Below are 27,874 nucleotides of genomic sequence, written 5' to 3'. Positions count from 1 at the left end.
ATCGGTTTTCAGCGTTATTTTGTTATCATTTTCATCGTTTACTCAGTTTTCCTGGGTCTTTTCACGTGTGTTATGAATAAATCTTCTTTTTTTTCGGTACCGGTACTAGTTTTATTTTGTTGTATTTATCCGCGACACCTTAAAGGCCGGTCCATGAAAATATTGTCGGGCATAAACCGGTCCGTGGCGCAAAAAAGGTTGGAGACCGCTGCAGTAGATAATGTCTGACAGCAGTTTGAAGAGGAAATGGATTCTGTTCTGTTCTTCACTCATCACCTACCTGACAGCTGACACCTCACACCTGTTTCTCGCCTGCAGGTCAGCCAGGAGGACACACAGAGGATGGAGGGAAGGAGGATGGAGGGAAGGAGGATGGATTTGTTGGACTGATCGTCGGTCTGTTAGTTTCTGCTGTGCTTCTTGTTGCTGTTGTTGGATTTTTGATCTACAGAAAACATAAACAACAACAGAGTCAGGATTCATACCAGCCTCCTGTTGAACAGCCTGTTTGAAACGTCGTTGAAACGAGTTTGTTTTTTTACAGCTGAACTCCTGTTGATCCAGACTCTCAGTAGTGTTATTGTTACATGTGGAACATTCAAGACTTTATAATTCAAACAAAGAAAAGTTACAAATCTGAGAATAAGATCAGTGATATTCAACAACAAAAACCATTTTATGTCACAAACATCTTCTTTGTCTCTGATGTCGACAGAAATAAGTTTGTTCACAGTGATGAATTCAGCGTCGTCTCTGTCACAATATCAGAATCAGTGAGTTTGTCTCATCATCAGGTTCAGCTGTTTTTAAGGTCAGACTCACAGACTGATCCTCATGTTTAGATGTTACACAATAATTACAGACACTGACTGACAACACAAACACAACACAAAGTGCTCAGGGTCCATTTATCAGCTAGAACTGAACGACTGAATAATCTGATATTATTATGAAACCAAAGAGAAATGTGTTACATGGAGCTGCAGAGTCACATGTTTCCTCTGATCTATGAAGCCTTAAATTGTTCCTCCATGAAGGAGACTCTTCAGTTTAAACACGTCCAGATTATTTATTATCGATTTTTATATGAGCTTGTTTATCGATAAAGTTTTACACGTGTTGCTCTTGAATGTTTGTCTTTGCTTCCTGTGGCTGTAAAAGTTTCCTGACTTGCTGTTTGAGTGTGTGCAGATTTGATCTCACCTTGAGTGTAACAGTGTGAATATTTATACATTTAACCTGATGTTATTACAGCCTGTTATCTGTGGAAGCTCAGAGATAAACAACAGAGCTGAAACCCTAGCAGTTCATGGGATATCAGTATAAGGCGTGTTACAGACTGTATACAGTTTTGTGTATTAACTTCTTTGTGCCTACCATGTGAACCAAGCATGTTAAATAAGAATATTGTTAAATTATTGGAATGTTAAAGAGTTACAAGCTGAAGCTGATCTTTTGTACTGTGACCATATGTATTTCATGACAGACTTTCTAGGCTTTAGTGCTACTGAAACATGCTGTTCTCCTGTAAAGTGCAAGAACAGATTCTGTTCATATCCACAGCATAAACATAACCTCTGAAAGTTCTGTCTGTCAGTCACAGATGGACAGTTTGATCATTTTAAACACACTCAAATAACATATCCATGAAAAAAAAGGTTTTTAGTCCTCCTCCTTCTGTATTTTTCAGCGTTGTCTTATTTTGCATGCTGAAGGTTGTTAATTCTTTTTCAGCTTCCAATTGTAATCCAATTATATATATATATATATATATATATATATATATATATATATATATATATATATATATATATATATATATATATATATATATATATAATGTGTGTGACATTATTAGGATCAATGATTTTGTTTTAGCTGCCAAGTTCACGTTCATGTCAGTGTCGAAATTTATTTTCTTTGCGTTTGTTGTACTTCTGGAACATCCAGGTTTTTGTCGTTTCAAAGAAAAGTTAGCAAATCTTGACATTAAAAAAATTGTAAAATTTTCTAAATATTTTGTTATGGCTGAGCTGTTTTTGTATGATCGGGTAAATGCTTTACCAGAAGGGGGCAGTATAGGCACACAGGTGTAGGCAGCCTGTTATTATAATTTACCAAGTACTCAAATCATTTGAGGAGAGCTGCCATTAACAGATGTGGTTGTGACTTTCCTTAACTGCTGGGCCAACGTACTGAGGACGTCATCTGATGTGCAGCGTTAGCATTGGATATAAAACTACGTGTGTTTGCCCACCTCTGGCTTAAACAAGTCTCTAGTCGCTATTTCTGCTGGGTTAATAATTATTAGGAGCAGAGTCTCTGACCTATAAGGCACTGGTTCAGATTTTCTTTAGCTGGGATCTGATTTATTTATTTATTTATTTATTTAAAAAACAAAAAACAAACTGCGGAAGTATCACTGATGATCTGCTTGTGTCCATGTTAGTGTTTAAAGTCCAACATCTCCCTCTAGTGTCCATATATAAACATGTGTGAGGATGGTGTTAATGTAAAATGTGAATCATAGTGTTCCAGTCAGTCATCAGTGTGTCTCTGCACAGCTGTAATTAAAATGTGTTCAGAGGGCCTCAGTGTCTGAATGGTTCCAGTTCAGCTCCATAACAGCAGCGTCCCTGGTTTGATTCCTGTGTTTCAGCTCATATCTGCCTCTCTCACTGAGGGGGGTGTACACACACACACACACACACTAACCACTCACTCTATTTGAACCAATAGAAAGCTGGTGCTCAGAGGAAGAGGGCGGGCTTTACTTGGTGTCAGTGACAGAAATGAAAAAAAGCTCAAATGAGTGAGAAGGACGATGAAGGAAACATCTGTGCTGTGTCTGCTCTGTAAGTAGAATCTCTGTGTTCGTTTGAATTCTTGTACTTTGACTGTCTGCTCTCCTGATAACTCACTGGTTCCCAAACTTATTTTTGCTGGGCCCCCCTTTGTTTTACAAGAAAAATGTTCGCCCCCCCCCCCCCCTTCTTGCGCGCGCACGCACAAACATCCTCCAACCACACACACCCATATTTTGCTCCATTGTGGCTTCTTTCACACCTCAAACATTTAGTAAACAATTAAGCAAATACAAGTAATCTGCAATAAATTACAGGTAGTAATAAAATAAACTACTAACTCTTTTACGCTACGTCCGCACCTACACGAGTATTTTTGAAAACGCAGCTGTTTCGACCACGTAAACGGCGTTTCGAATCACCAAAAACGAAGATTTTTTAAAAACTCCTTTTTTCATTTAAGTGTGGATGAGGAATACAGAGTTCAACACACAACGTCAAAGGTGTGTGCCTTTTTTGATGTCACGCTGTGCGCCACGTTATTGTTTACATGAGATGAATTGCAGAATGGCAGATAGAGACAAAATACTGTTAATCTGACTATCTGCAGGTTTTACATGCTTACAAGCATAAGCTGAGTGTGTGGAGTTAGTGTTGATGAAGCTGTGTGTAAATGGATGAAATGCTGTAGTTTGTCTCTGTGTTGAGGTGGATCAGTGATCCTGCAGAGTCCTGTCCTCCCTGTGATGGAGGGAGATGACGTCACTCTGCTCTGTAAAACAAAGACCACTCCCTCCAACCTCCCAGCTGCTTTCTATAAAGATGGCTCCCTCATCAGGAAGCAGCCTACAGGTCACATGACCATCCAGCATGTTTCCAGGTCTGATGAAGGCCTCTACAAGTGTGACATCAGCGGTCATGGAGAGTCTCCATCCAGCTGGATCACTGTCACAGGTGACACACTCACCTGTCTGTGTTTCTGCAGCTTTCAACATTCACAATGTGACGACAACTTAATGACTGTGTTTGCTTTATTTTAGAGAGAAACACCACCATACCTCCACCTACATCCACACATCCACCTGGTTCCAACTCTCCTCCTGGTTTCACCTCCATCACTCTCTCTTCCTGTTCTCTCTGTGTTGTCATCTGTTGGATCAGTCTTTGTTGTGGTTCTACTGGTGTTACTGGTTTTGCTGGTGAGACGATGTGTCCACAGGAAAACCTGAAGGTGAGACTCAGACTTCCTGATCTTTCATGTTTTAATGTTATTGTTGTGGATTTGAATAATCTACACATTTATCATGATTAAATGTTTCATTGCTTACATTCTCTGTTGGTTTGTCTTATAAATATTTTCACTGTAAAACTTTATTGGATCCAGATAAAGCTGCAGGAGATGATGTCACAGACATTCAAGTATCACATCGCAGACAGCAGTCTGTGAAACAAAGCAGAAGTAATAATGACGGACCTTTGGTGGGTGATTTGGTTTTTCCAGTGTGGAGAAAATAGGATGTTTATAAAATTGTATCACTTGAAACTTGGATATTTTATAAGAGTTCAGAGAAATGCTGAGTGGAAAATTATTACACAGTGCTCTAAGAGCAATATTGATGCTGGTTGGGTGACAGTTTCTGTGACGTGTGATTGTAGTAAAGATGTTGGTCAGTGAACTTACAAGACTGTATATCAAAGATGGAAAACACCAGAATGACTATGATGATGATAATGATAGCTTTTATAGCCAGGAGAGACTCTATTTATCAGCTATCAGCTAATGTTAGCTAGCTTGGTTATCAAGCTTCGTCCATAGATCATGTCCAAATTCATGGGCTGCATCCTCCTGAGGACCCGGCCTTCATGGTCTACGTGGGCCGGGTCCTCAGAAGGTTGGGTAGGCCGGAAGTAAACAGCTGTGAAATTGGACGGTCTAGCCTTCTGATTAGCGTCACCGCTGTCTCGGTGGAGTTTAATAAACTCGGCCGTCTGCCCCTTGCTATCTAACATATAACAGGACACTGGCGTAAATTCTCGACCATCTCACACTTCTGTTTAATCAGTTTTCTGTTTGACGTTTATTCAGCTGTGTGAAAACCACCTGGGGGATTAATAAAGTTTTATTTTATCTAATCTAATAACTTTAATCTCAGCCAAACCGATTTACTCACGAACAAACAAAACACTGAAAGAAGCCCAACAATAACATTTTTAGGTTGTCTAAGTGACTTATATATTACGTTTAACCTGAGTAGCAAAACTCTGCGGTGATCTGAAAATGATGTGCCGGGAGTGACATAATCGGTCTACAAATGCGTCCTCAGGCAACCCTCAGGAGGATGCAGCCCATGAATTTGGACACGACCATAGACTGTATGGGACAAACAGAAAGGCACTGCTAATTAGAGTTCAGTAACAGAATTTCTTCAGCAGAGGTCCAGTTCAGGGACTCCAATTAACTAAAGTGAAGCCCAACTGACAGCTGGCAGATATAAATTGGCCACGCCCCTAATAATGCAGACTGTAAGCCTTAATAACATTTACGCAGAAGAGTTTTAACAACAATCACCTCATGTACAGCAAATGAATATCAGTCTACCTGTAGATTTTCACACCATGTTAAGTTCTGTGTGTGCTGAACTGTGAGTTTGTCGTCTGTGGTTAACACTAACGAGTCTGTGACTGTTTCTGAGAAAGAAACAATAAGAGCTTCATCTGCAGGTGTTTCAACACAGAGGTGTGAATTTTAAATAGAGGAAGAAACGTGTGAGTTATTTGTAAGAGTATTTCTGTAAACTCACACAGGTCAGAGACTGTTATCATATTCACAAAATATAAAATATACTTATTGTATTGTAAATTTCCAATTACTATAAACTAATTTCCTGCAGTATTGTTCACAATTTTCCTTTTAAGATTTACGCTTTCATATTTATGACACCAGCATATTAAATTCCTTCTGCCTCACTATCTAAATTCTGAATTTACCTTTTATAAAGTCAATAATTTAACAGTTTGTCTGACGTCCTGTGATTTTGATCAGCTGACATGTTAGTCATTAGGTTACTGCTTTGTCAGGTCCCTTTATCTCACATTTGACTTCATGTTAAACTATTTTAAATTTCTAAAATAACCTGAGCAGTAACTGAAAACACTGACTGTTTTATAAAAAGATTTGTGAGTGGCAGCAGTTTCATGTCTGTTCTCAGCTGTTCTGTCTGCAGTGACGTCCTCTGTGTGTGTTTTACTGTGCAGACACTGATCCAGCTGCAGTTTACTCAGCAGTGAGAACTGAAGACGTCACTTATGGAAAAATCATCAAAGACAAGAACAAACGATCACAGACGAGAGGTAAAGCTGCTCTTCTTCACTTCTACAGTCAGGTTTCTCTCAAATCTAAACATTAGAGTGCTGATGTTTCCCCTGCAGCCTCCCTGGACACGTCCATGCCAGGGTGCTGGAGAGGAGATCAAACCTTGGGTTCAGGAGCAAAGAGGTTTTTCTTGTGGTCCTTTAACACTGGACTAGCTCTTTATTCTTCTGTATTCAAGTGTGCTTCAGAGGTTTCCAAACTTCAGCTCCATCTCTTTGCCAGTGTGCTTCAGGAATATTGAGTATATATTGAGCCTGCTGCTCTTTGGTCTGTCTCCACCTGGAGGTGACATCACGACCTGGTGGAGCTTTTACTTCTGTGTTTATAGGGACTTAGTAGTTCAACAGTGGAGCTCACTGGCACATCTGCACTTTTGTTTGGTTAATCTGATGAACTCAGGGAAAGTCTGCTGTAACTCAGCCACAGATCCACCTTTCATGGATCAGCTGTCCTGTGTGGTGCAACAGAACACAGGTAGTGCTGTAACTCAGCCATGTGTACCAAAACTGCCAAAACGAGGCCCAGATGGGTCTGCTGTCTGTGTCTGATACATGAATTTATTGCTAATATGAGCCGTATAAAGAAGAAGGCTGAACAGGCTGATCAGCCTCTCAAACTGTCCTTTAATGAAACGAATCATTTTAAAACTTTGTAATTATTTAATTTCTAAAAACTGAGTTCAGTAAAACGATAAAACGTCCTGTTCAGTAAAACCACAGCACAAACTTCCTGTTGCTGGCCGCAGTCAGACTGAATCTGAGGACACTGATGAGAACATGTCTTCCTTGTAGATATTGTATCAGTCTGCAAAGAAAGAAGATGGCGGCTTTGCTTTTAGCACAGGCGACTTGCAGATCTGTCCATTCAGACATTGGTTCACAGCAAAGGTGCTGAGAAGAGAAAGAAACTCTGAAACCCACTGCGGTCTTTAAATCCCCGGCAGCCTACGTCTATTGCACCATTGAAGTTTGGTGAAAAGTCCTTGTTGGGTTTGCAGTTTTGCTAGCAATGCATCAGACACCCTTGCGCGCTCTTTGTCAGACAGATTTCTGTATTTATCCTCATGTTCGGTCGTGTAGTGGCGATTCAAATTGTAATCTTTTAACACAGCGACCTGTGTACCACAGACCAAGCACACAGCTTTACCTTTAATTTCTTTGAGCAAGTACTTGGCAGTCCATATCCTGTTAAAAATGCGACATTCGTTATCAATTTTCCGCTACTACTACTACTCCGCACTACATATATTTACATAATCTATCTAGTGGGCCTGAAAAAGATACACAAAAGGCCGGATGTGGCCCGCGGGCCGTAATATGCCCAGGTCTGTACTACAAGGTCATTAAGATCAGATGGGGCCTGATTATTTAAGACCTTGTATGTGAGGAGCAGGATTTTGAATTCAATTCTGGATTCAATTCTAGTCCCTCTCAGAGAACTGACAGGGACTATTCATTAATACAGTTTTTTCTGATGGCTTAAGCACATTTTTTGTAACTATTATAACTATTATAACTACTATTGTAACTACTATGCAAAACTCTACACACAAATAAGAAAACCCTTCACCAAGTCAGCAAAACATTGTGGTTTTCTTGTAAAAGCTAATAAACCAGCTTAACTCTCCAAACCTTTGTAAAAATGGTATTTTTGTATCAAACAGTTAATACAAGCCATCACATTAATAAGCACACAAAGCACCAACTACACACTGATGGTATGAATAAAAACAGTATGAATCATACTTTTGTCATAGGTCCGTAAACATAGAGGGATCCAAACTTGACACACATCAAAACAAACACAAGTGTTTATTTCCAAGTTAAAACAAAATAGTAACTTCACTGTGGAAAAAAAAGAAATCGGTCTACATCGCGTCATCTCTCTGGGTCCGGCCACTGGGTTTAGAGTGTCTGGAAGAGAGTCCTGTCTCAGTCAATTATAGATGATGTGAGAGGGCGGGTGTGTGTGTTTAGGGCCCGGATGGCTTGGGGATAGAAGCTCCTCTTGAGTCTCTCTGTCCTTGCCTTGATGATGCAGAACCTTCTACCGGATTGCAGAAGTTGGAACAGTTTGTTGCCAGGATGGGACGGGTCCTTCAGTATCTGCACTGCTTTAGTCCAGTGTCTCCTGGTGTAGGTGTCCTGAAGTGGGGGGAGAGCAATCCTGCAGCAGCGTTCTGGTGTACGGATCACTCTCTGGAGAGCTTTTTGGTCCTTCACACAGCTGTTCCCAAACCACGATGTCATGTTCTGTGTGAGGATGCTCTCCACAGCGCCAGTATAGAAAATCCTGAGGATCTTTGGAGAGACCCTGAACTTCCTCAGTTGTCGTAGGTGGTACAGGCGCTGCCTAGCCTTTTTGGTCTGGACCTGAATGTGGGCAGACCATGTCAGGTCTGAGGAGATGTGGACACCAAGATACTTGAAGGACTGCACCCTCTCCACTGGAGCTCCATTGATGATAATGGGCTTGTAGTCTCTGTGCTGACTCTTTCTGAAGTCCACCACCAGCTTCTTGGTCCTCTAGTCCAAGGCACGGGGAAAATATCTTCTGAAATGGTGTATCCAGGCCTGACATGATGCCTGGTCAATATCCCCACGTTCCTCCTCCACTGCCTTTAAAAGGGCTATGCGTTGATGGGGATGACGGTCATAGACCTTCCAGCGGCCGGCAGAGAAGAACTCTTCAATTGGATTCAAGAATGAGGAGTATGGGTGGAGGTTGAGTACAGTGAAGGGTGGGTGATCTGTAAACCAGTTGCGGACCAAAGCAGCCCTATGGAAACTAACATTGTCCCATATGATGACGTATCTGGTCTGCTCTGTTCTCTGAACAGTAGTGAGCATGTCATGTAAGGCAGCGGTCCCCAACCTTTTTTGCACCATTGTTGTGCCCGCCAATATTTTCATGGACCGGCCTTTAAGGTGTTGCGGATAAATTAAACAAAATAAAACTAGTACCGGTACTGAAAAAAATAAGATTTATTCATAACACACGTGAAAAGACCCAGGAAAACCAAGTTAACGAAAAAAACGATAACAAAATAACACTAAAAACCCTGAAAACCATACATTTGACACCCGAGTCTCACTCTCGCGGCCCGGTACCAAAGGACTCACGGACCGGTACCGGGGGGTTTGGGACCGCTGATGTAAGGTGTCCAGGAATGTAATAATGCGTGCAGTGTTATATGGGCCCAGGGTTGCATTATGGTGAACAACACTGTTGAAGCTGATAGTTTTTATATTGTCATTTGTGCTTAGAAACATATAATCATTTGTATGCTGATAAAAATCATATCCTTATTAGGTCTGATAAAAGTCTGTGTGCACTTGTGTACCATGAGATGAGAGGAAGCAGCCTTGACGTTATAATTTTCCGTTATAGCTTTAGGAACTAGACTTTGCTGTTCTTAAAAGTGCAAAACTTCACACCTTTAAGTGTTCATTTGAGAGATGATCTATTGCAAGTTCCTGTTCTTATCATTTAGCGAGACGCTTACTTCTTCTGTTGTTCAGATGTGCCTGGTTAAGAGTGTCACATGTATTTGTAATTGTATATTTATGAATGATTGCTGACAATAAAAAGGGCTGTAGTGAAGGAATCAGTCGAAGTTGACTAAGTACAGGTGAAGGCCTGGGCTGACTTCCCTCGCGAGCCACAAAGACAAAGAGCTCTGTCTTGTTTTGTCGTGCAGTTTGGGCTTGTGTTCCAGCGGGTTTGTGCCTAGATAAACCCAACAAACACATTTTGACTTACAGCTGCACACATAGTTATGTTACCACCACGTTGTCCTGGGACACTGATTATGGCACGGTGTCCAATAATGTTCCTGCCACGTCTTCTTGTCTTAGTGAGGTGAAAACCAGCCTCATCCACTAAAAACTGCTCATGACCCATCTGCCTCTAGCTCCATCACTCTCTAGACAAGACAAAACAAATTCAGCACAGCAGGCACATGCACAGCACTACAGTGTGCACTTCCTGATTCAGTACCAATGATACTATAGCTTACCTGCACATAATCATATCGCAGCTGTTTTACACGTTCACTGTTTCTTTCCAAAGGTGCTCTGTAGATTTGTTTCATTTGAGCAAGAACACGACCTAATACAGAAATGCTCACATTTTGTATGTTTTGAAAGGTGGTGTCATCCTCAATTATGGTCTGCTGAAATTCACGTAGCCTTATGAAATTATTTGCAATCACCATATTGACTATATGGGTTTCTTGGTCTGCAGTGAACATGCTTCCTCTGCCCCAGCATCTGGTCGTCTAGCAATTCTGTAAAGTAACAATTTCAATATTTTTACATCTATGGTATTGTTGTGTTTCTCATTAGCATATGGCAGTGCTACAAATATTAGTGCAAAGCGACTGTACTAACCGATTCTCATTTCGAAATGTCCTTATGATGCTTGCTACAGTGTAGCAGCTCAAGTTAGGCTGGACCCGTTGGCCAGCTTCCCTCAGGGTCACTCCATGGTTGATTACATCGTCCACTATTGTAGCTCTGATGTCATCAGCAATTCTATTCCTTCCTATTCCCCTTCCTCGTCCTCCTCTTGCTCCTCCTTGTCCTCTTCCTCTAACTTCACCTGCTTGTCCTTGTCGTCCTCTTCATCCTACTTCTTCACCTCCACGTCCTCTTCCTCAGCCTCCTCTAATTCTCACTCTTCCTGCTCCCTCCATTGTACTCCACACGGACAGCTTACCTGAAGCTTATTTATAGTAGGCTGATTTGCAAAGTGTGTGTTACAAAATGGCAAACTGAGTGCAAAGCAGTGTTTGTGCTTTTAGTTTGGCAAACTCAGTGAGTGGGTTTGCTATAAGTATTAATAGTTTTAGAAATTGTGCTATAAGAATCACAGTTAGGGTTTAGGCCAGACCTTCCCAAAGTGTGGGGCCCAAAGTGGGGGGCACAGAGCCATTGCAGGGGGGGGGCGCGGTGTGAAAAGGGTGGCGGAGGACAAAACGCTTGGACACTCCTAACACGGGCGCCCACAGAAACGCAAAGCAGGAGATGAAGCATAGCTGAATATGTTTCCAAACCAACTTCATTCTAAGCCAAAGACTAGAAAATATGGTGAAGCATGTCTGCCCTTTGCCTTCACCTGCACAAGTGCCGAGGTAGGTCTCCCTGCAGGATTGGTTTTCCCTATGCCTGGAGCAGCGCTGGGCTGTTCAAATCACGGACAAACAGTATCCTACAGTTGTTTATATTTTTAAACCCATTTTGCACAGAGGGGCATTTTTTGAAGCTCCTAAAAGCTCCTAAAACAGTCAGTGATCACTGTTGACCTCCCTCGGCTTTTATTACCACTAATCATTTATTTAAGCTCAGTTTTTAAAAACTTAGGATGTAACTACAGCCCAGCCCATGCAGCAGTATATGAATGACTAACCTCGTATTGTGGGTGGATTATCTCAGTTGTTCTCCTGGCTGAAGTTTGGTCCTTTTACAGCATCCTGCCATGTGATTACATTTGTTCCTGACCACCGAGAACACTCACGTTAACTTTTATCGAGTGGAAAAAAAGTTAGCTTGTTTATATTATGCTAACATAGCATAGCTGTGTCGCTAGCGGTCACATAGCACATCATTATATATCAGCTAGCCAAACTTCAGTAACCCTACAAACGTCACTGCTGTTTAGTTTTCTGTCTTCATTTATGTTGGAAGTGATAACAGAGCTGTACGTTTTAATTTGTTTCCAAAACCCCGCAGTCAGGACATGCTATATTGTATTTAGATAGAAGCTAGCAAGCTAACTTCCTGCTAACTTCTAACTCCGTTAAATGTCATAAATTCCGTTTTCATGGATGCCTGGATGTTAAACTCAATTGTTACACCTGGTAGAGCAGAACACTGATAATTTTATTAAAGATGAAAGACTTTAGACAGTTTTTCAAGTCTCAGTAATGCCATAGTGATCGTTTGATATATGGACCTGCAGCGGAGTTTAAGCCCAGACACGGCTAGTGACGTCAGACTTAACGACTGGATAGGACAGAACGATAGATGCACTCCAGAGCAAGTTTAGCCAGACTCTGCAGGAACTGAAAACCTTTCTACCCTCTCCGATCTTAGAAGAGGTTTACAAGTTTGTGGACAAGGCTCAGTGGGCCCAACACTCGAAAGACAATGCAGGAAATTCCACACCTTGCTTTCAAAAACACTCACTCCTTGGTCTCTTCACAGACATATGCAAAATCAGCACTATGTTAATGTTCTCTGCCCTCGCTAACTGGTTGTAATTGTTGTAGTTTTATTCATGGTTGTTGCCTCTTGTTTCCATGTCAGTGATCTGGTTTCACTGGTTTTCTTCGTGTGGTTCTGTGGGTTTCTAAAAACTGTCAGATGGAAAATTTGACTAGTTTGATTGTGGCTAACTGACACACACCTCCCTTCCACCTCCTGCAGACTGAATATAGCGGAAGCATCATTCAGTGGCTGCAGAAAAGCTTTGTTTCACGATCGGTGTGTTTGACGCAGCAGAGTTTTTATTTGCAGGGCTCAAACAACAGAAGTGTTTAATTTGTGCTTTGTAAGCACAAATACTGATTTTTTTAAAATAAAATCTCCTTAAATTTGAAAATTAGCTTTTTAAAAACTTATGATTTTTAATCATAGCCTACATATTGTGCTTCATAACTAAACATGCACAGAGGAGAATAAACCTGATTCTGTAAGTTGTCTTTTCAGTGTTTTACAATCAGTCACTTTTATGCTGTCACATTCAATAATTTAGGATAAAAAGAGAGATAATTTCTTTTTAGTGTCTGATAAACTACAAACTCATCAACACAGAGCCAGAAACTTGAAATGATCATGAATAACACTGATAGTGTGCGACCATCTCATTGTGACACCGGCTGTTACAGCAGAGCAGCTGCTTCATAAATGTCCACCAGGTCATCACTGGAGCATTAGTTAGGTTGCAGTTCAGCTTAGAAATGCTTAGAAATGAGAACATGTCACACTTCACACCACTGCTGATTTGTTTTGGGGGATGACAAACAGGTTAAAATTCACTAAAAAAGTTGAAATGTCATGTTTGGTCTTGGACTCAGAGAGCAGCCTCAAACTGTTCACAGTGTAAAAGTGTTTATAGAGAAAAAAAAGGTGGGCTTTATATTGATAATGCTACACCTTTGATAAATGACAACAGTTTAATGCTCTCAAAGCAAACAGCACAGCTGTAGAAGTTTTTAATGACTGCTGCTCACTTATCGCCATCTCTCTTCTTAGCCTAGCTTCAGTAACTCTTTGCCATAGTTTCATGGCACAGCTCATCAGCTCTCTAAAGACTGTAAATTGAAAATAACCAGCTGAAGTCAGAAGCAAGAAAGGAATTGATCTGAGGACACCAATCCTTCAAAGTAAAACACAAAATGAGAGACAAACAGAGAACCAAGCCTCCACTTGGCAAGATGACACAAACAAAGGACAAACACTTAGACAGCTCACTACTACACTACTGCTATGAACAAGAACACAATGTGTAGTGAAAAACAAAAGCCAAAGCTCTGAATTTACTAAAAGAATAAATAAAGCAGAACACCAAGAGTCCTGAAAGAGAGAGCAGATTTCTCCTGTTTTGGCTTCCTGTTAAATCCAGAATTCAAAATCCTGCTCCTCACATACAAGGTCTTAAATAATCAGGCCCCATCTTATCTTAATGACCTTGTAGTACCATATCACCCCATTAGAGCACTTCGCTCCCGCTCTGCAGGCCTACTTGTTGTTCCTAGAGTATTTAAAAGTAGAATGGGAGGGAGAGCCTTCAGTTTTCAGGCCCCTCTTCTGTGGAACCAGCTTCCAGTTTGGATTCGGGAGACAGACACTATCTCTACTTTTAAGATTAGGCTTCAAACTTTCCTTTTTGCTAAAGCATATAGTTAGGGCTGGACCAGGTGACCCTGAATCCTCCCTTAGTTATGCTGCAATAGACGTAGGCTGCCGGGGATTCCCATGATGCATTGAGTTTTTCCTTTCCAGGCACTAAGTGTTTATAAACCTTAAACCACAATTTAATTATTCATTATTATTAATCTAAGTTCCTGATCAAATGTGATTGTCCAATGGTTGGGTTTTCTCTGTATTATCTGGGTTTGTGACTGTTGACCCTAGATAAATTAAACTGAATTGAATTATTAAATGTTGGATTAAATATTGTAACTAGTTGTAGTCTTTTAAAATAGCTTTAATGCATGAATCTCAAAGACACACGCTCTGTAAACGTTGTGTTTGTACAAATAGAGGAAGAAACAGACTCAGAGGAAGAGGGCGGGCTTTACTTGGTGTCAGTGAGAGAAATGAAAAAAAGCTCAAATGAGTGAGAAGGACGATGAAGGAAACATCTGTGCTGTGTCTGCTCTGTAAGTAGAATCTCTGTGTTTGTTTGAATTCTTGTACTTTGACTGTCTGCTCTCCTGATAACTGATGATGGAGGAGAAGACATGAAAAACAAATCAGGCTGAATTCAAGTTCAAAACACCACGAGGACCAACTGCAGGTCTGAAGTTTCACAGAGTTACTGATGAATTTATGAGTGAAAAGATGAAATAAAATGTTGGTGTTTGTATGAACAGAGCAGAGGACAGACCTTAGTTTAGTTATTTGTATGTAATTATTGTAACTATAATGTAACTTGAAGTACTTCCTTGTTCTACAGTAACTCCAGAAGCAGCTCATGAAGCATGAAATGATGTGATCAGTTTTATTTAATAATTCTGTTCATTGAGAAGTTGAAAGTGAAATCCTGGAGTCTCTGGTTTAGTACGAGCAGCTTTTTGCTGACCTGGTTTAGATCCACGTTTCCTCTGACAGGAAGATCAAACTGGGCTGTAGACGACACAACATGGAGAGTTTGATGTTTCTGTCTTAGAGGGAAACATCAAATAATACAAAGTTGTTCTGAGTGATCACCTTTGTGTGTTTATGTCAAATCAACCTGAGTGTCATTTCTCTTTAGTTCTGATCTCACTGCTGAGCTGCACAACAAACCAAGGTCAGTAACCTTCTTCTGTCAGTTTAAACCTGATAAACAGGTTTTACACATTTGGATTAAAACTTTCAGTAAAGATCACCTCACCTCAGAGACGTGATCATCAGTTTCTCATTTGAACCCTCACAGCTCGTCTGACTGTGAGTCCCAGCAGCTCTCAGTTCTTTGAAGGAGACTTTGTGTCTCTGAGCTGTGAGGAGGACGACAGCTCTGCTGGATGGACTCTGAGGAGAAACACAAGCAAACAACAGAGGACTCAGTGTGGAGATGGGACACCTGGGTGGGGAAAACCAGCTGGTTCTTCATGTAATATCACTATGATGGTGCCTCATGACAGTGGAGTTTACTGGTGTGAGTCCAGAGAGGGTCCCATCAGTAACATGGTTAACCTGACAGTCACTGGTAAGCTGAGTGTGTGGAGTTAGTGTTGATGAAGCTGTGTGTAAATGGATGAAATGCTGTAGTTTGTCTCTGTGTTGAGGTGGATCAGTGATCCTGCAGAGTCCTGTCCTCCCTGTGATGGAGGGAGATGACGTCACTCTGCTCTGTAAAACAAAGACCACTCCCTCCAACCTCCCAGCTGCTTTCTATAAAGATGGCTCCCTCATCAGGAAGCAGCCTACAGGTCACATGACCATCCAGCATGTTTCCAGGTCTGATGAAGGCCTCTACAAGTGTGACATCAGCGGTCATGGAGAGTCTCCATCCAGCTGGATCACTGTCACAGGTGACACACTCACCTGTCTGTGTTTCTGCAGCTTTCAACATTCACAATAAACTAATGATTATTGTTTGTTTATTTAAGGGAAACCTACAACCACATCTCCATCTACTCCCACACCTGTATCTACATCCACCTCTATCCCTACATCAGCTACTCGCCCTGGTTCTTCTGTTCTTCTTCATGTATTAATCTCCGTTGGGTCAGTCTGTGTTTTGGTGCTACTGGTGTTACTGGTTCTGCTGGTGAGACAGTGTAATCACAGAAAACCTGAAGGTGAGACTTTCTGATCTTTCATGCGAGGAATTTGATTTGTTGAATAATCTAAACATTTATTATGATTACGTTTTAGTGTTTATATTGGGTTTCTGTGCAAGTAACGTTTAGTTTCTCATACAATAAATGGTATTACTGTTAAATTAAATTTCAGCAGATCAAGGCAAAGCTGCAGGAGAGGATGTCACATACAGTGACGTCAAAATATCACATCGCAGACAGCAGCCTGTGAAACACAGCAGAGGTAATAATGAGGGATGTTTGGTGGGTGATGTGGGTTTCCAGTGTTGGTCAGTGAACTTACAAGACTGTATATCAAAGATGGAGAAGAGCACCATGACTTTATCCACTGGTTTCAGAAACTAAAAGTTAGCATTTTTAACAGCATCATGTTAGCTTTTATAGCCAGGAGAGACTCTATTGATCAGCTATCAGCTAATGTTAGCTAGCTCAGTTATCAAGCTTCTTCATAGACTGTATGAGACAAACAGAAAGGCACTGATAGCTGCTAATTAGTGCTCTGTAACATCCAAATAAGATCCTAGAATATCAGTCAGCAGAGGTCCAGTTCAGGGACTCCAATAAACTAAAGTGAAGCCCAACTGACAGCTGGCAGCTATAAATAGGCCACGCCCCTAATAATGCAGACTGTAAGCCTTAATAACATTTAAAGAGGTCAGTTTTAACAACAATCACCTCATCTATCTACAGACAAAATCTACAGACTCATATTCATGTACAGCACATGAATATTAGTCTGTCTGTAGATTTTCACACCATGTTAAGTTCTGTGTGTGCTGAACTGTGAGTTTGTCGTCTGTGGTTAACACTAACGAGTGTGTGACTGTTTCTGAGAAAGAAACAATAAGAGCTTCATCTGCAGGTTTTTCAACACAGAGGTGTGAATTTTAAATAGAGGAAGAAACGTGTGAGTTATTTGTAAGAGTATTTCTGTAAACTCACACAGGTCAGAGACTGTTATCATATTTACTAAATATGAAATACTTAATTATTATTGTAAATTTTCTATTATTGTAAACTAATTTCCTGCAGTATTGTTCAGAATTTTCCTTTTAAGATTTACTCTTTCATATTTATGACACCAGCATCTTAAATTTCTTCTGCCTCACTGTCTAAATTCTGAATTTACCTTTTATAAAGTCAATAATTTAACAGTTTTTCTGACGTCCTGTGATTTTGATCAGCTGACATGTTAGTCATTCAGTCCCTCCTTTATCAGGTCTATCTCGCATTTGACTGCATGTTGAACTATTTTAAACTTTTGGAATAACCTGAGCAGTACACTGTTACAAAAAAATATCTTAAAAAAACTGTATTATTCTGGCAGCTGGGGCGCCAAAATACTACCGTAAAATAACAGAAAATAACTTTCTCATGAAAATACGGTTATTTCCAGTAATGAAAATAGAGTTTGTTGCGCTAACTTTACATGGGATTCTGCCTTTTCCAAGTGCTTTTAGACATTAAATTAGGAACATTTTAACGTGATCAAACAATGAAATTACCTATAAACAAGGTCAATGAATGTGGCAATATGAATCCTAATACGTAAATGTACAGAAATATACAGTCAACAGTTGGTTTAAATAATAATGGATTGTATGCCCTGGGACAGACTGACAGAGGCGAGGCTGCCATATTGCACCATCAGCCCCTCACCAGTAGGTTGTAGGTGAAGAGTCTCGACCACGGACACAATACCGAGAGTGTCTGAGCCGGGGCTCGAACCGGCAACCTTCTGATCACAAGGCGAACTGCCAACTCTTGAGCCACGATCGCCCTAAATAGCAATGATAACAATACTTATGTGATGTAACACAAGCTTATAGGAATCATGTTATATGCTTTTCCATAGCATTACATTTGAATTCAACAGTTCAATCTTTCAAATAACGGACAGATATTTGTGAAATCCTGATACATTTGTGAATTATTTTAACAATCTAAATATGCATATGTACATACAGATACATTTAATAATCATGAAAATTATGTTTCATTACATTACAGTGATTTAACGTTAATTTACATTTGAAATGTGAAGTCAAAGTCTATTTACGTAACTTTAATGATGTTCTAGAAGAACAGAACTGTAAAATGCAGTAAAATACTTTTATATTAGGATGTTTTCCTATACCCACGACCTTGTGGTTGTTAGTTCACATTCATTCACATTCATTGGCCGATGCTTAGCGTCATGTTATTATGTGTCCCAACATCCAATGGCATGTCACATTGTTTTCATGACCACACCCTCACCCAAGGTGCAGAGGCCTATTTCTGTTCAGGAATGTTGTGAATACTTTGAGATTCATATTAATTGCAATTCCAACCTCTACATTTATTTTTTTTGAATATATAATTAGCACAGCGTGGCCGTGCAATGTTTTATGTTTTTTTTTTTTTAGTTTTTATTCCTATTAATTATATTTTCACTTGTTACCTCTGAATTATTGAATCAGACCTAGATGACATGAAATTTTCAGCACAATTATAATTCAAATACTCCTTTAATTATTGATTATTCGATCATTTTATATATTTTTCCATAGTATTACATTTGGATTTAACAGATCATTCTCTCACATAACAAATATTTGTGAAATTATGATACATTTCTGGATGTATTTTTACAATCTAAATATGCATATGTACAAAAAATATATTTATATTTATATTTATAAGTAAATTGTGTTTTACTATATTTACAGTGATGTTATGTTATTTTACCTTTGACGTGTAAAATCAGTCTACTTATGTAAATTTCATGATATTCTAGAAAGACAACACAAAACTGAAATATACAGTAAGATACTTTGACATTACTATTTTTTGGAACAGTGTAACTGAAAACACTCTGAGTGTTTCATATAAAGATTTGTGAGTGGCAGCAGTTTCATGTCTGTTCTCAGCTGTTCTGTCTGCAGTGACGTCCTCTGTGTGTGTTTTACTGTGCAGACACTGATCCAGCTGCAGTTTACTCAGCAGTGAGAACTGAAGACGTCACTTATGGAAAAATCATCAAAGACAAGAACAAACGATCACAGATAAGAGGTAAAGCTGCTCTTCTTCACTTCTGCATAAAAATGTCCTGATGATGTTCACGTGGTTTTTATCCTTGTGTTCGAGTGTGCTTCAGAGGTCGCACAACTTCAGCTGCAGCTCACACACAAGTTGTTAAAAGGATGACTTGTTAATATGAGTCCTATAAAAAAAGGCTGAACAGACCAAACAGTGTTTTATTTTCTGTTCATGCTTTTTATATAAGAACAGCACTTTGTGAACCCTGGTTTATGTTAAAGTGCTTTATCAGTAAAGGTGTTATGGTATGAGTCTGACAACACTGATGAGAACATGTCGCCTTTCTTGCTTGTGGTTAGTGTGTCACTCTGCACTGAAAGAAGATGGCGGCTTTGCTTTTAGCGCAGACACCTCACAAACCTATCCTTTCACTGATTGGCTCACAGCAAACTGTGACGAGCAGTTTATAAAAAATCCCCACTTACTGTGTGTGTGATGCTTCATTACAAATACTGTTTACACACAGTAAGCGCTGCAGTGATTAAACATCTTCTTCTTTGTCTGAACACAAAATATTTGATGATGAAACTCTGATGAGAAGTTTCCACATAACTAAAGCTGCTTCTTTCACACCGAGGATGAATTCACATGAACATGAAGCTCAACTTAAATTTCCCACCCAGAAAGTTGGAGCACCAACTTCCCCTGAGTAGCAATCCAAGATGGCAGCACTGAGTGTAAACAGCAGTAAAAGTATAAACTTCAAATCTGTCCTGTCCCGTCTGTGTATTTGTGACTCACTAAATAATCCAAACACAGAGCAGTGACCAGGCTCTATTCATTAAAGTGTTTTATGAGGACAAATAAGTCGGTATTGTGCTGTTTGCTACTTACGGCTCTAAGAACCAAAATAAATCCTTTATTTTTCTCTCTTTTGGCTGTGACGTGTCTGGAGCACAGCATTAGTCTGATACCAGCTGCAGCACAAACTGCTTCTGTTAATAAAAGTGCAAGAAGGTGTTTGTGGTTCACAGCAGAGGTGCAGAGAGGAGAAAAAACAGTGAAACCCCAAATACTCCCCCATCCTCCTCGAACACAAGTGCAAACTCAGCATCATGGAAACTATTTAAAAACTGTAAACTATATAATGGATAAAAACTAATGAACAAAGACTAAAACAACCTTTCTACGTTCTCCCAAACTGCTCCTTAGTGCACAGAGCTCATTCATGTCAGCATTGATTGGTGACACAGCTCTGCAATAAAAACTGTTTTCCAGTCTGTTTGTCCTTGTTTTAATCGTTCTGTCTTCCTGATGGTAACAGTTCAAACATGAGCACAGTCCAATGAAGCCATGATGATGATATTAGACTTTTTGAGGCAGCAGGAACTATGTAGGACCTCCAGAGTTGGGAGAAGCCATCCAGTAACCCTGTGGAGCTCCTTTTTCTGTGCAACAGCAAAACCACACACAGAAGCAATACACTAACATGTGGAGCAACACTATGGGGATCTTCTTGAGGACCCTCAGGAAAGTCTCTGCTGTGATGTCTTTCCCCAATCCGTGTTTAGACCCTGGGTCATTTCTGCTTGAAGTAAACTTGCAGAAACAGGAAGTCCTGACCCTCTCCTCGTGGTCAGGTGGTTTGTCCTGGACACTGTGGTGTCATCAGGGTTCATCAGATTATAGAGCAGGGGCTCAGCACACAGCTCTGTGGGGATCCAGTGTTGAGGCTGAGAGCTGCAGAGCTGTGTCGGTCCACTTTGACCCACTGTGGGTGTTGACAGCAAGTTATTGATCCAAAGATACCAGGTGTGTGGCAGTCACAGAAACACACACACCAGTGTGTGTCTGTGACATTACAGATTACTTGTTTTGTCATAGCTGTAATGTTTCAGCTGTTCTGTCTGCAGTGACAGTGTGACTGTTTGTGTTTTACTGTGCAGAGACAGATGCAGCTGCAGTGAGAACTGAAGACGTCACTTATGGAAAAATCATCAAAAACAAGAAAAAGCGATCAGACACGAGAGGTAAAGCTGCTCTTCTTCACTTCTACAGTTAGGTATTTTTTAGAGCTAAACATTAGAGTACTAATGTTCCCCTGGAGCTTTCCTGGACACGTCTGTGCCAGGGTGCTGGACAGGGGATAAAACCTTGGGATCAGGAGGAAGATGACTCCATGTGATCTCATGACCTGGTGGAACTTCTACCTCTGTGTTCATAGTAATTGAGCTCTGAAAACAATGTTTAAAGATAAACTCTAATAAGAAGTTTTTACGTAACTAAAGCTGCTTCTTTCACAGTGAGGATGAGGTGCTGCACCAAGGCAGATTAAAATATTGTAAACTGTGAATCATCCAAAGCTGCACAGACAGGTTTCAGACTCTGCTGGTTCCTGTTTGTAAGTCTCACAGCTCAGCCTGTTGAGGTGGAGAGAAGAGAGACATAAGTTGATGAGCTCTGTGGGTTAAAAGTTTGAGTTTTGTTTATTTCATCGATGTCTCACAGCTAAACTTTGTGGAGCGTGGAAGTGCTGTAACTTGTTGCTGAGATGGTTTCTTGTCAAACAATCTCTGCGGTGAAGTCTTGAGCCAAGTTTGCAGCTCGGTTGATGGCACCTTTGTTTTTCACAGAAACACTTCATAGTTCTATCCGATCAGTCATTGGTTCACAGCACAGGTGTTAAGAGGAGAAAAAAACTGAAACCCCCATCAGTCATTAAAGTACTCCACCACTCAACTGTGCAATGATCCATCACAATAGTCATGACAACTACTGAAGAAGTTTACAAAGAAAAACACTTGTTCTATAAACTCACAAGTTATCCAAATTCCACAGCCCCATAAAGCACATATAATGTCCACATGCACGGGAATAAAAAGGGTTGTTGTGGTTCCTCCAACCTATGGCCGCGGCAGGCTAAACACGAGGACACAGATGACGCACAACAATAAACACATAAAATACACTTCTGTACCATTTGCTCCTTTTATTCCACATGCAACTGTCCAATATACAAATCAGCACATGGGATTAACTATTAAACAAATGCACAGACCACAAACAAATAACTGCAACTCACCAATAACTGCACTAAACGGGCGATCATGGCTCAAAGAGTTGGCAGTTCGTCTTGTAACCGGAAGGTTGCCGGTTCGAGCCCCGGCTCGGACAGTCTTGGTCGTTGTGTCCTTGGGCAAGACACTTTACCTACCGCCTGCTGGTGTTGGCCAGAAGGGCCGATGGTGCAATATGGCAGCCTCGCTTCTGTCAGTCTGCCCCAGGGCAGCTGTGGCTACAACTGTAACTGCCTCCACCAGTGTGTGAATGTGAGAGTGAATGAATAGTGGAATTGTAAAGCGCTTTGAGGGCCCCGAAAAGCGCTATATAAATGCAATCCATTATTATTATTATTAATTACAATGCTAAATTACAGCATTGGCCTATGGCATCAATTAGTGCACAAATATACAAAAACCATCAAGTTACAGTTAAAATACATGAAAATAATTCAAGCTGCGGTCAACAGAAAGTTTAGCCTCACGCTCACCCTACCTTTCTGCTCATCAACATCAGGTGCTGTGAACTGGTGAGTGCAACCACATTTGTCATCTACCACACCCATGACACACGCCCCACACCCGTGCACCACCAGTGAGTCCATTTAAACCAACCCACTTAGTCAAAAAAGGAACAACTCATATGGCTCCTACAAGGGTAGAAGGACACCAATAGCCCTTATCCACTAGGACCTACTCAGGTCACCTCGACATGACTCCGTCCATTGGGTTTTTCATTTGGTGGAAGTCCCTGGTACCATTTTATTCTGTTTTTAGCACCTGCTAAGCCAGAGTTCTAAGCAATCTGATCCATGCTGGGTCGAGCAAAGAAAGAACAAAAGAAAAACTAAAGAGTCTCAGGGGATAATATTCTTCATGAGGACCCTGAAGAAGAAGTTAAATCTCTGCTTTGCCTTCTTAACCACACGTTCAGGCTCTTGTTGTTGTAAAACCCCAGAAACTGGACGTCTGTGACCTTTTCCACACAGTTCCTGCTGATAATTAAGTGCTTAATCACAGTGAAGTCAATGGTCCTGTCTCGTGTCCTGGACATTTTCGGGACCAAGTTGTTGTCTTTGAACCACTGAGACAGTCGCTGGGTAGACTCATTGTCCCCAGAAATTACACCCTCACCGTGAGTCAACTGCAAATCTGATGAATGTGTTGCTGGGCGCAGTGATATGAGAAGAAAGTATGGAGCAGGGTGCTCAGCAAAGCTGTAGAGGTCTGACGTCATACTTTCACCCTCTATGTGCATCCTGATGGGAAGCCCTTGATACAAAGTCATAATATGTGGCGTCATTTTCACAAAAAAATAAAATTCTCCAATAATAAGACGGAAACTTTGCTTAAATATGAAGCTGGAAGCAGCAAATCATTCATCTTTTAAAATGTGACTTAATGCACTTGCTTAACAAATTGTTGCAGCTCTGTGGGCTCCAGGCTCAGTTTTGTGAATCAAACAGGCACCTAAAGTGTGATTTGTATCTGAACTGGTTCCCAGTAAAGTCTGAACTGGGACTGTGTGTGATGCAGAGAGGTGGAGATTGGAGGTCTGGATTGAACTACAAAGCTTGTAATCATGTTTCCTGTTGTTTGAACTGTGTGTGTTTGTGTTCAGACTTTAAACCAGAGCCAGACGCCGTCTATTCTTCACTGAAGTAGTCCACCAGTCCAACCACTGACGTCCAGCTGCTGGTTTCTAACTGGTCCACACAGCACCTCAGACCAGAGGACATCCACATGTTTGAAGATTTCTTTATACATTTTATATTTTTTATGTTGTTGTTTTTTTCACTTTCTAGACTCAAACGACTCAAATGCAAAATTTTGTTATGTTACTATGTTACTATGTCCCATGTCCTCGGTAACTGGTTGGAATTGTTGTAGTATGTTTGTGATTGTTGGCTCTTGTTTCCCTGTCAGTGATCTGGTTTCACTGGTTTCACTGGTTTTCTTCATGTGCTTCTGTAGGTTTCAAAAAACTGTCACATGAAAAATCTGACTAGTGTGATTGTTGCTAACACACACACAGCTTTAATGCAGAAAGCAAAGAATAAACATTAAACTACAACCGCAGACTGAACACAGCAGAAGCATCATTCAGTGGCCGCAGAAAACCTTCATGATGTTTGTGTTTGATGCTGCAGAGTTTTTATTTCTCTCTTCTCAAACACCAGATGTCAGTAGTAACAATAGAATGATAATAAAACTAAAGCGAAACTGAGCCTCTAAAATATCAGCCAATGGTTCAAAATATCAGCAATAGAAACCTGTTAAAGTTTCACTGATGATCTGCTTGTTTCCATGTTAGTGTTTAAAGTCCAACATCTCCCTCTAGTGGCCATATGTAAACCATGTGTGAGGATGGTGTTAATGTAAATGTGAATCATAGTGTTCCAGTCAGTCATCAGTGTGTCTCTGCACAGCTGTAATTAAAATGTGTTCAGAGGGCCTCAGTGTCTGAATGGTTCCAGTTCAGCTCCATAACAGCAGCGTCTCACACACACACACACACTGACACCTCACTGTGTTTGAACCAATAGAAAGCTGGTGCTCAGAGGAAGAGGGCGGGCTTTACTTGGTGTCAGTGACAGAAATGAAAAAAAGCTCAAATGAGTGAGAAGGACGATGAAGGAAACATCTGTGCTGTGTCTGCTCTGTAAGTAGAATCTCTGTGTTTGTTTGAATTCTTGTACTTTGACTGTCTGCTCTCCTGATAACTGATGATGGAGGAGAAGACATGAAAAACAAATCAGGCTGAATTCAAGTTCAAACACCACGAGGACCAACTGCAGGTCTGAACTGACTCTTTATCTTTGCTCAGGAGTCGAGGAAACACAGCAGACAGTGAAAAGATCAAATCATTCACTCATTATATCAACACAGCTGAGAGTCTGAAATACGACATTTAACATTTTCATCCATTTAGTCGACTATAACTGCCTTTAAAGTTTTTGTGCTGCACAAAGTGACCGTTAGTGTTTGTGGTTGAGCCGTTTGTGGTTTAAACAGAAACTAAAGGAGCTCAATTTTTCTTTTTCTGGGGGACAGAAAAAAGAAGTTGCAGGCGTTTCCTCACAGGGTTGCCAATCTTATAAGGGGAAGTAACACGTCTGTGACCACAGGCCATGAATCTAAAGCAGTTTGGTTAAAAACCATCTTTTAGTTAATTTAGACCAGTGATCACTGCTCCTTTTGACGGACTTCACTCATTTCTATGAATGGATTTGACTTCAGTGACACCGGATCAAAAACAGGAAAAATCAGAAACTATCTAAACATTTAATTTCTGTTTATTCCTCTTTGACTAAAACTCCAACCTTCGTAATGAAATCACATTTTCTCTTTTATTTTATTAAGAGAAAAATATTTCATTATCTTAAATGTAATATTGTAATTTTACTCAGTTACTGTAACTGAGTACTTTTACTCTGCTTTTCTAGTCTATTCACTGACATCTTAATCCTGGATTCTCCTGAGCTTGAACCAGAACGTCAGACCAACCATTGACTGCAGGAGACATGAGCCTCAGACCATCTCACCATCACTATCTTCATCATCTTCATCATCATCATCATCAGGTGTGTCATTTTTAGTTACAGGAGCGCAGCGATGACGGCCGTGTTTGAGCTGTAACTCTTTTCTGAGTTTATGTAACCAGACACTTGTTCACATACACGAGTCAGCTATAACTAAATAATAAAATAAGTTGCAGTCGTTGTAGTTTCACCTCTGCTCACCACCAAAGTCAGATTTCAGTCAAACAATCAAAGTGTAAGTGAAGTGACAGCAGCTTCATGACCAGGTGACGATTGTTCCCTCAGCATTTATGAAGCAGCCATGATATCTGAAGCTGATTCAGTGTGTTTGCATTTTATAACGTTTGACTGTAATTTTAAATGTAAGGCCCTCAGAGACGTCATCAGAAAAAACAAAACAAAGTTATAATGAAACTGCTGTCAGTCAGTCGTCCAGTTACTTTACCCCCCGAGAGCAGAGAACTGTATCATCACAGTGTTGCTGTATGATTATTATTATATTATGATCCACTGTGGTGCTGTACAGAGACATTTTACAAAAACATATGGACCTAATTGCATTTTCATGTCTTCATATCAGGAACAGTTAACTGAAGACCATTTTTAAAACTAAATAAATATCACAAAGGTCCTGGGTTTGAGTCCTCCATCTGGCCAGGACCTGTGTGGGTTCCTCCCACAGCCTGAATCACTAAGTGTGAACAGTAGCCCGTCTCTTTGCCCTGTGACTCGCTGGGGTACCTCGTCTCTCGCCCGATGGCAGTGCCCCTGAATTTATGGAATCATTGCCACCTTGAAACGAAACCGAAACTCCCAGCCTGTTATTTATTTATTTTAATTTAAAATGTGAATTATAGTGTCATCAGTCATCAGAACCAAACAGAAGGATTTAATTTTTCAGGGTCATAAAATAGTTATGATAAATTCAGCCTATGAAAATGTATCTTTTCCTATAAACATGTCCTCTGGGATCAAACTGTCATTAGAAGCAAGAATTCAGTCATATGTATATATTATTAATGCTGTTAGTCTTACTATTATTGCCTCTCTCTGTAGCCCACCTTTCAGACAATCGCTGACATGAGAATCACGGATTCATGTGTCCTCGGCTACTTTGTCATGTTACCATGTGCCTGATTAGACTAATAGATGCAGGAGTCATCACACATAGCTGTAAGCCGTATGTCTTTAAGGATGATGTAGTAAGATGACTTAAAATGATATTAAAGTGTTTTAGGATGATAGTTTAGGGGATATTAGGTGTTTTAAAATATGCAGTTTATATGTTTCAACTATTTGTGGATTGGATACAGAGAAATCCTGGATATAGATATATATATATATATCCTGGACTAATGGATAAAGGACTTAAGTGGGTCAGACTAGTCAAGCTCCTCTTTTTGTCAGTGTAAAGATGTTTTAACTAATCCCTGAGATATTTTAGTGTAAGAAAACAGCAGTTTCTTTTTTCTTTTTTTTCCTGCCTGTCCTGTTTGGTTCTTTTGCCATCAGAATTATTGTCTAAAGGTGAAGAAAGATGCCCAACGGATTTACTTTACCAAATGGACCATCCCAGCCTTGCTGTAATTGTCTATTTGATTCACCTTTTATTGTTTATTTTATTTTATTTTCACTTGCTACACACGGGACAGACAGAAAGAAAGAGGGAAAGAAAACCAGCGGGGAAGATGAACAGTGATAAAGGACAAAAAAACCAAAAACAAACAGACAAAAAAAAATACATATATCGATCACCTGGATCACCTGTTGAGAAAGAAAAAAGAAAACAAGCAGAAGAAAACGAGAGCAATACAATAAACAACATCACAATGATATTTGGGAATATGACAGTAAATACTAAATATTAAACATTATTGTGCAGCACGTAAGATCGACAGCACAGTGTGCTTTGAGGTAGGAGCCAAAAAGGGTGTAGTTTGTGTGTGTGAGCACCCGTGTGTACACCTGTGAGCATGGACGCGCTTGTTTTTTAAAGGTTCCTTCATGTAATGATCTGCTAGAGGGTGTGGGGGGGCCACAGC

The 27,874-nt window shown here is 40.3% G+C and overlaps 3 protein-coding genes across 6 annotated transcripts in view; all 3 read left to right on the top strand.

Annotated features, from left to right (window-relative positions):
- LOC146521354 (butyrophilin-like protein 2) overlaps nt 1-1,747 on the top strand; it is a 45,940-nt gene extending 44,193 nt beyond the window's left edge. For 2 of the 4 annotated variants that reach the window (XM_085155199.1, XM_085155203.1), the window contains exon 3: nt 319-1,747. In XM_085155199.1, coding sequence (XP_085011325.1) covers nt 319-512 — 194 coding nt within the window. In that variant the 3' untranslated portion in view covers nt 513-1,747. The remainder of the gene's footprint in view (nt 1-318) is intronic. The other 2 variants (XM_085155201.1, XM_085155204.1) reach the window with 2 other exon arrangements.
- LOC146521353 (uncharacterized) overlaps nt 1-7,673 on the top strand; it is a 60,976-nt gene extending 53,303 nt beyond the window's left edge. The window contains exon 3 of the mRNA XM_085155352.1: nt 6,060-7,673. Within this exon, the coding sequence (XP_085011478.1) occupies nt 6,060-6,211 (152 nt within the window). The 3' untranslated portion in view covers nt 6,212-7,673. The remainder of the gene's footprint in view (nt 1-6,059) is intronic.
- Nucleotides 7,674-15,284: 7,611 nt separating this feature from the next.
- The window catches only part of LOC146521350 (uncharacterized), a 28,454-nt gene continuing 15,864 nt past the window's right edge, over nt 15,285-27,874 (top strand). Inside the window, exons 1-6 of the mRNA XM_085155135.1 lie at nt 15,285-15,594; nt 15,674-15,919; nt 15,998-16,189; nt 16,344-16,433; nt 19,169-19,264; nt 21,178-21,261. Of these exons, the coding sequence (XP_085011261.1) occupies nt 15,510-15,594; nt 15,674-15,919; nt 15,998-16,189; nt 16,344-16,433; nt 19,169-19,264; nt 21,178-21,261 (793 nt within the window). The 5' untranslated portion in view covers nt 15,285-15,509. The remainder of the gene's footprint in view (nt 15,595-15,673; nt 15,920-15,997; nt 16,190-16,343; nt 16,434-19,168; nt 19,265-21,177; nt 21,262-27,874) is intronic.

Source organism: Neolamprologus multifasciatus, chromosome 3 (assembly GCF_963576455.1).
Source record: "Neolamprologus multifasciatus chromosome 3, fNeoMul1.2, whole genome shotgun sequence".
Classification (NCBI taxonomy): domain Eukaryota; kingdom Metazoa; phylum Chordata; class Actinopteri; order Cichliformes; family Cichlidae; genus Neolamprologus; species Neolamprologus multifasciatus.
The sequence above is the reverse complement of the archived record's forward strand: the minus strand, read 5'-3'. Positions and strand labels throughout refer to the sequence as shown.